Source organism: Anarrhichthys ocellatus, unplaced genomic scaffold (genome assembly GCF_004355925.1).
Source record: "Anarrhichthys ocellatus isolate YVR2014 unplaced genomic scaffold, GSC_Weel_1.0 scaffold18, whole genome shotgun sequence".
Classification (NCBI taxonomy): domain Eukaryota; kingdom Metazoa; phylum Chordata; class Actinopteri; order Perciformes; family Anarhichadidae; genus Anarrhichthys; species Anarrhichthys ocellatus.
In genome coordinates, this window is record NW_022280048.1 from 6,440,046 (window position 1) to 6,451,284 (window position 11,239).

Sequence of the window (11,239 nt, forward strand, 5' to 3'; positions counted from 1 at the left end):
CTGTAAAAGACTCATTGCCAGTTATCGCAAACGCTTGATTGCAGTTGCTGCTGCTAAAGGTGGCCCAACCAGTTATTAGGTTTAGGGGGCAATCACTTTTTCAAACAGGGCCATGTAGGCTTGGATTTTTTTTTTTCCCCTTAATAATAAAAAACTTCATTTAAAAACTGCATTTTGTGTTTACTTGTGTTGTCTTTGTCTAATATTTAAATTTGTTTGATGATCTGAAACATTTAGGTGTGACAAACATGCAAAAAAATAAGAAATCAGGAAGGGGTCAAACACTTTTTCACACAACTGTATATTGCTTTGTTCAATTTAAAAAAAAAAAAAAAAAAAAGGCCAACTATACACAATGTGCTGTCTTTTCTGCCAGGCACAAGGCAGGCGGCTCGAATGGAGAAAGCATCCTGGTGTCACAGCTACAGCACGGCCTGACCCTGGAGTTTGAACACAGTGATCCCCTCAGGAGACTCCGTCTAACCCTCAGTGAACTGTTGGCTATCATGAATAAGGTACGGTACGAGGTGTCCACACATGGTTCAGTACATCAAAGGACATTGAAAACATCAGTGAAGTTAGCTTGAATGGTTAAAAAAAAATGGTTAACGTATTTTTCTTATGAAGTGAATACCAAAACCATGTTAAGAAAAGTCAAAGATATGTGCAAAATAATGCTAACCAAAGGATGTTAGCCATTGTTTTTAAAGCTAGCTCTGGTTATGCCACTCTAAACTACCCAGACAACTAGCACTGATGATAGGTTACCAAGACGTGGCAGAAATGGGGCAATTTGGTGGTTTCAGTGGCCCGTCTGAGCTGTTGCTTTTTGTATGGTATAGAGATGTGGAGGAGACATCTTTCATGCCTGAATATACAGAGACAGAGTTGTATAAATATAAGGAAATTAAAGCACGAATGATTTAGTACAAAATACTGAATGATTGAAAATATACTACTTGTTGAGATGGGTCTTGGATGAAAGGAACAGGATTGCACAGCTTCCTTTACTTGTTCATCAAAGCTTAAGTTTGCATCTGAAATGATTCCCAAATTTCTGCTTTCACACTGACTGACAAATTATATGTTCCTTTGTACTGCTATTGCCCTTCAACACTCGCTTCTTCATCTAATAGGATGACTCAGATGATTGATCCACACCATGTTTCCCATTCCCTTGTTGTTTCTCAGGTGGTAGACTCAAATGGAGAGTTTTTCTTAAAGTCCTCTGAACTTTTTGAAAGCCCCGTTTACTTGGATGAGGTCGCTGATGTCCTCTGCATTTTACAAGCAGGTACCCGACTCCTTTTATCTTCTTTGTAGTTTTACCTTAAATGTGCTATGAAAGTGGGATGGTGCTGAATATAATGGCTTCTGTACACGCATACATATCTATCTATATAAGCAAACATTAGCTGCATCATTAGCTGTATATTACCAAAACTATCGAATGGTAAATATCCCACCTCAGTGATTTTTGTCCTCTGCAGTTGACAAATGAATATGTGTTTATTTTTTTTTCCTTTTCTTAGAGCTGCCTTCCTTGCTCCCCATTGTGGACGTGGCAGAGGCTTTGCTGCATGTCCGCAATGGAGACTGGTTTCTGTGTCTGTTGGTTGCCAACGTCCCTGACAGCTTCAATGAAGGTACAGTAAATCATCCGTCTCACAACACTGCACATGCTTTCTGCTGATAATGTGAGGTAGAGTGTCTGTTTAATTACCAGTACGAGCTTCATATGGTTAGTGAGTGTTCCTACTGAGGCAGAAATCAGGCTTTACTTAACGTTACCTTTGAAGCGTTCTGTGATAGCTTCATTGTAGTTATAGGCAGATCACTATTGAGTTGCCATCACGTTTTCTTTCCCAGTTTATCTCTTTCCCCTCTAATTCCAGGCATACCACTGGTCCAATCCAAGGGTGTGTGTATTTGTCTTTGATTGATGGACAGTATTGTGTTGCTCTGTGCTGTGTGTGTGCTTTGAGAGACTCCTTATAAGAAAACACCCGCCGTCTCCGGTGCTTCCTTAATAACACAAAGAGGGTCAGATCAACATAGCAGTCAACATCCTTTTGGCTCTGTTACAGGGAAAGACTTTGTTTCACTGAATTGAAAGTGAAATGAATTGATCTCAGGGTGACGTGTGGGAAATGTCTCTGTCTAGAAGCATCACGGTTTGTCATGTTGAACAAGAGCTGGTTACCAGACCTAACTGCACTGACTCCTCTGTGGCACATGCCATCATCCAGAAGTGGCAGAGATGGGAACTAATATCACTTCAGTGCATGCCATCGTCCCAACCAACCATGAGCAGTTTGCCTTTTAAACTGTCAGCTGTGGGAAAGTACAAGGATAAATGAGATGTGAGATCAGGCTATGGCAGTGCTGTCGTGGGATGACTGTTAAATCTTATTTACAGACAAATAAATGAGTCATGATTCTACAGTTAATTTATGGAGGAACACGACTTGACCATTGGAGAAATGATACAGTCTTACTGCCTTTAAGCAAACATAATGTATTGATTGTATAGTATCTCCTTTACTTTCTGGGACAACTCAGTCGGCATGTTGTTAATGGGAGTATCAAAATGTACAAATTCAGGAAACTCTAACTTATGTTGTTTTTAAGGGCGATCTATGCTGCTTGTTTCCTTAAATGTGCATGTGTGTCTTTGCAGTTTGTCGAGGTTTGATAAAGAATGGAGAGCGTCAGGATGAGGAGAGTGTGGGTGGTCGACGCAGGACTGAAGCCCTCAGGCAGCTCTGTCAGATGAACCCCTCACAGGCCCTCAACATCAGAGCTATGGTGGTCAGTCACACTATTAATACAATCACAAATGTAACACCAGCGTCCTACTTTATACATAACCTCCTCCCAAAGCTGATCTATGTCAGACGAGAGAATCCATCAAAGCGGCTGTGTTCTGCTTGAGATGCATTTGCGCTGAATTTCTCCTGCTGTTCTGTTCACATTAATCAGGCATGTGTAAACTAAAAGTAACACTTGTTACATGATGTTTGTTTAGAATGTTGTCAATTATTTGCAAAAACATGGTTGCATAAAAACGGTAAGTATGATCTCGACACAAGTAATTACTGTAACTTCTTTTCATTTTCTTGATTTCGCAGCTTCTCTTAACACCTAAGACGTTTAAGTCAGCATGCGAGCCGTGCCTCCCCATATCTCCTCAGAAGTGCCACGGTCGTGAATTTTCAAACGCTGAACATAATGGCTTTAAAGGGGCTATAATTGATATTTTATGATCACATTGTCACAGGTTTCACATTTGTATTTCAAACATTGTTAACAGAGAATTATCACCGAGATCTGCAGCTCCCCGCACCTTTACAAAGCTTTATAGCAAACTTTCAGACAATAATTTAGAGCCCCAACTTTATTATTACCAGCACTACCTGCTCAGCACCAAACAGCAGACAGACTCCGTGGCCAAAAATAAAAAAATCAGTTTTGCAGGTTTAACATCAGTAGTGTCATCAAGTTTCAGCTTTTTTTTTTAGCAAGACTGTCAAGTTTCTTCTGGTTGTAGCATCTTAATTGTGAGGATTATTTGTCTTTTGTGATAGAAAACTTCATATATTTGGGTTTTCACCCGTTAGTGGGACAACTCAACAAACACGCTGGGCTTCATGAGATTAAGACGAGCATTTGTTACAACTTACTGACATTTCATCGACGAAGCAACTAATCGATTTATCAAGAAAATAATAAGCACATTAATTGAATATTGATGGGCTCAGTTTAGCCAGAAACATTATATTCTCACAATCACGGGTTAGAAAGATTTTTGCCTTCACTGATATATGTTGTGGTACACTTTGTGATACTATCCCTAGAGGGAGAAATTTGTCTTTGAAATTTGGGGCGACTGTGGCTAAGTGGATAGCAGGGCCGTCCTTCCATCAGAGGGTCGGCGGTTTGATCCCCGGCTCTGGCTCTGCTCGTCGCATGTCGATGTGTCCTTGAGCAAGACACTTAACCCCAAAATTGCTCCCGTAGCTGTGCCTACGGTGTAGAAATGTGATAGACTCTGAATTGTAAGTCGCTTTGGATAAATGGGTCTGCTAAATGACTGTAATGTAAATGTAAATGTCTTCTTAGACAATTAGAGCTAAAACCATTTGTCGATCAGCAGCTATTTTAAAAATCAATTAATTATTTGTCAAGCAAAAAATGCAAAATATTCGATTTTCTACATACTGTACTCTGAGTCTTTTTTGTTTTAGTAGCTCAAACATGAAGTATTACTTTGATTGTGGAGTACACTAGAAGACATCAACTAAATGAGTGGCTTATAGAACAAAACACAGACGCCAATTTACAGTGTGGAGTGTCATTTGTTTGTTTTTCAACATAAACGTATGCCATCAGAAGCATTTACTAAGAACATAATGTAATTGACAGTGTTTTTCATTATTCTGTGTATTCCCAGGTAGAGGAGTGTCACCTGCCTGGTCTGGGGGTGGCTCTGACTCTGGACTACAGACCAGACACACCAGATGAGGCAGTCAGTCCGCTAGTCTCTTATGTCAGTGGTCTGCTACTGGGTACCAATAGCAAAGTCCGCACCTGGTTCGGCATGTTCATTCGCAAAGGACAACAGGTGAGGGAGCAGCCTTTGTTCTGTACTCCATTAATTGTTGTTTGTTTAGGCGCGCACACACACACACACTCCAGTTTGTAGACGCTAAACTGGTCACAGAAGAAGTTTGGTAAGTTAACACCGAGACGACTGCAATGCAGTAAGATCCACTAAGATCACTTAGTTTCAGCATGTTGAGCAGAGGCAGAAGTGAGCTGACAGGACAAGATGTTGTGGTGTATTCACGGTGCACGTTACAAGAGTCTCGCCGTGTTAGGGTGGACACCTCATCTGAGTCTGCTGGATGTAATGGGGTTAAGTTAAACTAGTTGTTTACATGATTTATGACTTGACTTTGATTAGATAACATGTTCATGTTGTGTGTATGTAGTAGTAGGAGAAGCTTCGCCTCAGTCAGGATGAAGCTGGGGCTTTTAATGTGCATGTCATGTAATCATCCGGAGTGTAGAAACACATGGACACATTCTCAAGCATGTAGGTTTCTCTTTCTATACTTGTGAGGACCCTCCTTGACATAATACATTCTCTTGCCCATTGTTTTTTTCTTCATCCCCATTATTTTCTGTTTTAATTTTCATATCTTGAATTGAATAGTCCTACATTTATGCTAATGTTTAAATCATGATACAAAAATACACATGGTATCATGCATATTTCCATCTGATGGCAGTTCATGGAGACAGAGAGATACTTTTCACAATCAGCCTTTCATGCTATCATTTGTTTGTTTCTCTTGTGTAGACAATAAGACTCTCCCTCAGCTCTGTAGAGAAGCCTCTCTGCAGCATTGGGGAGATGTATTGAAACGTTCTGTCCATATTTGGCCTTCAGCCCTCAACAGAAAATGAATTGTTGACAATTTTGTTAACCTGTTATATGTTTGTCATTTATCATAAACGAAGCCAAACATTCACTGGTTGGGGCCCAAGTGTAAGTGAGGCTTAGCAGCTAACTGATGTCATTCTCTTTGTGCTGCCAGCGAAAGAGAGAAAGCAGCTCGGTGCTGTGGCAGATGCGCAGACAGCTGCTGCTGGAGCTTGTCGCCATCCTGCCACGCTCACGCAGCACCCACGTGCCCAATGACGGCGGTATGCAAGAGGAGGTCAGCTCAGGCTACTCTGGCCTCCGAGAGGAGCATGTGGTGAAGGCCAGCGCTCTGCTCCGACTCTACTGTGCCCTCATGGGCATCGCCGGCCTCAGGTAGGTCAAAGAGGACGCAGAGTTTACTTTTTAGATTAGAAATGTTCCACAGTCAGCGAGTTTGTTTAAAGTATTACCTCTAGAACATTCATGTCTTGATGATAGTATTCTCAATATGATCCCTCTATAGACCCACAGATGAAGAGGCAGAGCAGCTCCTTCAGTTGATGACCAGCCGGCCCCCGGCCACTCCTGCCGGCGTCCGCTTTGTCTCTTTGTCCTTCTGCAAGCTGCTGGCCTTCCCTACGCTGGTCAGGTACATGAAGCTAGACTGTCTTATTGAAGTCTTTGTTTTATTCGGCAAACACAAAAAAAATCATGAGGTTTGGATCACAAACCCTATTCAATTAACAGTGGTCTTGAGTTTTGATTTTCTGCCAATGTAAGCTGCCAGCCAGAACTCTTCTCTGTAGCTTTTGGAATTGAACACCTTGTTACATGGAGTGTGAGCATTATTGTGTGTGTGTGTGTGTGTGTGTGTGTGTCCGTCCAGCACTCCAGAGCAGGAGCAGCTGATGGTCATGTGGCTCAGCTGGATGATCAAAGAGGAGGAATACTTTGAGAGGTATGTCCTACATACATTTTGTACCTATATCTAATCCATTAACACAGAGATTGCATAGCGCTCACCTGCTCACCATTTCTCAAGAAGCAGTGTCTTTATTGTTTAATAATTGATTGGAAGGTGTCTGGGTTTTGCATGCCGTTTGCATTTCAGCCGAAAAAAGGTTAAAATATTCTACCAACTAAAGAAGCTGTTTATAAATCATAAAACACAGCTGGTTAGTACTGAAAACCTCTGAAACAAAAATGTAAAAACATCTGTGCTCGCATCTTGACTTCATTCATGATGGAATGGTTCATTTTACTGACAAGGCTCCTTATATTATTTGTTTAACACTTTCATTTGTCAGATTTCTCCACTTTTACTCCCGTCTAATATTTTAAATAGTTTGATCTTGTTAGCATTGTGATGGCATTGTGTCGCTGCCTTCAGCAAATGTCTTATTATTATTATTATTATTATTAGTATTATTATTATTATGGGATTCATAAATTCAGCAAAGTGTTTGTTTGTTAAAGTGAAGTTAATATGGGCTGTCCTAACGATGACTTGTAACTGCAGCAGTACATATGAATGCGTGTGTCTTAAGTGACTTTAGGGGCGATGACAGGGATGCAGGCTGATGGGAGAAGGTGTGATGTGCACGTGTGTGTGTGTGTGTGTGGGTTGATGCCACTAGCCTAATCAGTTTGTTAAGATTCTGTCCTGTAACATACAGGATTAACGACAAGTCCAAGTGTCTTTTCTCACTCTCCTCGCATGCTTTGTGTGTGTGTCCTCCTCCTTACAGTGCTGCAGGCGTAGCCGCTTCTTTTGGAGAGATGCTATTACTGGTTGCCATGTATTTCCATAGCAACCAGCTCAGCTCCATTATTGAGTTGGTGTGCTCTACTTTGGGGATGAAGGTAAGGTGGTAGGTGGGAGGGAGGCAGTGATCAATACATCAGTCTGGCTGACCAGCTCCTGGCCCGACTCCTCCACTGCAGCAGTGAAGCGTAGAGAGACCATATCACTGATGAAACACTTGCAGCATACACACATATCTACCAACACACTCCATACCCCGTGGCCAATTTGCTGTTTTATTTCTTATTAACTGCACTATTGTTTCCTGCCTGTGTGCTAAGTAGTTTTCCTGCCTCAGTGTATTTCCACTAAGATGTGTAATGTAATTGGATTTAGAGCCTGTTTGTTTCCACCCCGAGGGCAATCCTCTCAATTCAGTGTTGCGCCTGCCATGTAGAATTTTTCTTATGAAATATGAAAGGAGTGAATTACAAAATACCATCACTGTTGCCTGCAGGTTGTTTTCACTCACAGTAAATCTACCATTGTTGATATTACATACATGCATATATATATATATATATATTTTTTTTTTTTTTAATTCTACAGATTGCTATCAAGCCCAGCTCTCTGAGCAAGATGAAGACGATCTTCACACAGGAGATCTTCACAGAACAGGTACATAAGTTGTCATCCTTAAATCCTTATGCACATTTTCGTCCTGCTGATTCTAGTGTTCAGTGATTTATTTGTATGTTTGTGTAGGATTTTAGTTCAGAAATTAGAAAAATTAATCGGAACCAAAAAAATATATTTGCCTTGTTTTAAAGATGAAACAAATTGTAGCTTGGAAAAATGATCCCAGGAAAACTGTTTCACAGATGTAAAATAAGAAACTTAATCCTGGCAAAAATAATTCTTCAACTGCTCTTGCATCTTAATCACATGAGAGAAAACAACTCGGTCCGACTTCGAACATTGATCACCAGAATTCTTTTTTTTCTCACTTGCCTCTCAGGGCTTTGGTCTTTTATTATCATCAACGATCAATTATTTTCCCTAATGAGAGCTACTGTAAACTCTCTAAAATGATTGAACAATTTGTAAAATTAAAGAAAATGACCCACTGAAAGTGGCCATAAATCACTTTCATGTATGTTTTAACACTAAACAGCAGTTTTGGGTAAAGGTATAGATGCCTAACCTCAGTGTAACAAAGTCTCACTGCATATAATCATCATATGTTGCAGTCAGTTATGTTTGCTTACAAATTACTTTTAAATGTGTGCTGTATTCTCACTAAAATGTGACATTGAACTGTACAGAATTTGTAGCTGTGCTTTGTGTATTTTCCATCGTTGCTTTTTAAATAACTTGTTTTTCTATTTCCTGATGTTCAGGTGGTTACAGCACATGCGGTGAGGGTTGCAGTGACCAACAACTTGAGTGCCAACATCACAGGATTCCTCCCAATTCACTGTATCTACCAGCTGCTCCGGAGCAGAGCCTTCACCAAGCACAAAGTGTCCATCAAGGTAGGAAATGTGTGCTCGGTGGCTCAATAACGGGTAGATGTCTATTCTTATTTTTTTATTTATTTTTTAATGAATTTTGCCATCCGGTGCTGTCCTTGTGTGCGTCTTCCAGGATTGGATCTATCGCCAGCTCTGTGAGACAACCACCCCCATGCACACCCAACTGATTCCCCTCATCGACGCCTATATCAACTCAATCCTCACTCCAGCATCCAAGGCCAACCCAGAGGCCACCAACCAGCCCATCACTGAGCAGGAGATCCTCAATGTCTTCCAGAGCTCTGCTGGGGTGAGTCTGCCTCAGGGATTCACGGAAACTGCAAAAACATGAGAACAACATTTTCCTTGACCAGAATTACTGGAGTTTGTTCCTTCTCTTCAGTGGCTCTTTAAAGAATATTGCTTTTATTATCAGATTTCTTTTTGTCTTCAAAACTCTTTTGTATTTAAAAACAAGTCTTGCTTGTTGCTCCAAGCCTTCCAGGTTTTATATCGCAGATTCATTGTTTTGAATGTATCCATCACTCATTCACTGACGATGCAGAGCCCTGCTTTGCTGCCCGTCCCTCACCTGTAGCTGTTGTTTTGCTTCTCTTTTGCTGTTGGCTAGCAAGGGGAGGCGAGTCGAGGAGGACGGCAACGCTACTCCATCACCACCCGACTCCTCATCCTCTACTACATCCTGTCTTATGAGGAGAACCTGTTGGCGAGCACCAAACAACTGGGTATGTACAAGACAATAACTGTGTCCCATATACCACTGCGCTGTGCCAGACTTCCCTCTGGGCTGTCGGCTCACTTCCTTTCCATTTCTTATTTCCTCCTCTTCTGCCTGTCAAAAGTGCATCCATTGTCATCTCCTCCGATGGAGGAGGCATTGTATGTGAGATAGAGGGAATTTGTCAGCCAGTGAGAGGAGAAAGGCAGCTTTTGTCCTCTGTTAAGTTGTAGGAGATGCTCTCCCTCTGGATGTGCAGTCATTCATCCTTTTCTCTCTTGGCACTGAATGTTGGCGGCTTCATAGAGAATAAATGGAGGGCTGACAAAGAGCCAAGTACAATGGCTGCGGGAACTGAGCTAACTCGGACAGCTGTAGGTTAGATTGAGCATTAGCAGTTAGCCTAGTCAGTGTTTATTCTCTCCCATGATGAGCTCTCCTCTTGCCCCTCATTAGACCAGATTTATGTGAGAGTTTATGCCCATCTCTTTAATTGCTGTGTTTACCCAAGTGCTCCCGCAGCCTTCAAGGAAGGAGTAATGAAGCCCATCAGCAGTGGTAATGAACCCACGTCAATGAAAAATCACCTCCGCTCCTCTTAACGCATCGGCACAGTGGCTCTGGCGTCCTTACACTGTCAAATAAAACACTTATGCTCCGGCTTGTCCTTTCCTTGCTTCATGTTATCACCCTCTCTATTTCCTGTCTTATAGTTTCTTTGCTTCACTCAACATTTTCCTCTTCTTTTTTTAAGCCCTGATGCAGAAAAAGCCAAAGTCGTACTCAGCAGCTTTGATGGACCAGATCCCCATTAAGTACTTGGTTACACAGGCCCAGGGACTGCAGCAGGAGCTAGGGGGTGAGACATGGACTTAAATCCACATTTTATTTTACTGTTATAGTATCGCATAAGGAGCACACAGGTTACAAACCAAGATTGCAGGGATAACCCTGGGAAAAGCTTCCAGTTTGTTTGTCTTACTCTCAACTGTAATTGCTGTGTGTTGTGGGAAGTGATAAAGATTGTGAACGATCATCCCTTGTTGGAAACAAATAAGACTTTTATGTTTGGAAAAAAATGGAAAAACACACAAAAAAGTAAAATACACCACAATATTGTGGGTAATAGACTTACAAATAACCTGTTCCCAGGTCTGCACTCTTCCCTGTTGAGGCTGCTGGCCACCAACTACCCCCATCTATGTCTAGTGGAGGACTGGGTGTGTGAAGAGGAGGTGACTGGTACCCTGCCCCTGCTTAGGAAGATGATGCTCCCCAGCAACACCTGCAGATACACCGAGAGCCAGCTCCACCAGGGTGAGGAGGATGGGAATAAGGGATGAAAGACAAAGGGTTCAGGCTGGTAGTTCTCAGCCCCCATGCCTTTGCTAAAATTGACCTTGCATAAGGTAAATAGAAACAAATATTTTTTTTGGATTATAGATACAATTCAAATGTAAACTGAGATTGTTGAGATTGAAAAGAGAATGCTCAGAGTAAAGCCGGTCAAACAGCAGCGATGGTAACCGAGGAGCCGGGGTTGTGTAGGTAAGAGAGCAGTGTTTGAGTGTAACGGGGAAGAGACGCTTACTATTGTGTAATAGATTTACAGGTGCAAGCCATTATCAAACTGAGATCTTATCTCAATAGTTAATCCTTCCAGGTTTACAGGATTATGCTGTAATTGGCTTTTCTTTGAGAGATTCTTGACAAAATGCAAAGGTGTGACAGATAATCGGTTTCACACCATTATGCAGGTTAATGTGTGTGTGTGTGTGTGTGTGTGTGTGTGTGTGTGTGTGTGTGTGTGT

The 11,239-nt window shown here is 41.6% G+C and overlaps 1 protein-coding gene across 2 annotated transcripts in view; it reads left to right on the forward strand.

Annotated features, from left to right (window-relative positions):
- Positions 1-11,239, forward strand: part of ints2 (integrator complex subunit 2) — a 21,266-nt gene that overhangs the window by 3,404 nt on the left and 6,623 nt on the right. For both annotated transcript variants that reach the window (XM_031857438.1, XM_031857437.1), the window contains exons 3-17: positions 377-515; positions 1,192-1,294; positions 1,533-1,646; positions 2,681-2,811; positions 4,454-4,624; positions 5,604-5,824; positions 5,955-6,080; positions 6,318-6,389; positions 7,180-7,294; positions 7,785-7,853; positions 8,576-8,710; positions 8,823-8,999; positions 9,321-9,435; positions 10,183-10,287; positions 10,581-10,745. In XM_031857438.1, coding sequence (XP_031713298.1) covers positions 377-515; positions 1,192-1,294; positions 1,533-1,646; positions 2,681-2,811; positions 4,454-4,624; positions 5,604-5,824; positions 5,955-6,080; positions 6,318-6,389; positions 7,180-7,294; positions 7,785-7,853; positions 8,576-8,710; positions 8,823-8,999; positions 9,321-9,435; positions 10,183-10,287; positions 10,581-10,745 — 1,958 coding nt within the window. The remainder of the gene's footprint in view (positions 1-376; positions 516-1,191; positions 1,295-1,532; positions 1,647-2,680; positions 2,812-4,453; positions 4,625-5,603; positions 5,825-5,954; positions 6,081-6,317; positions 6,390-7,179; positions 7,295-7,784; positions 7,854-8,575; positions 8,711-8,822; positions 9,000-9,320; positions 9,436-10,182; positions 10,288-10,580; positions 10,746-11,239) is intronic.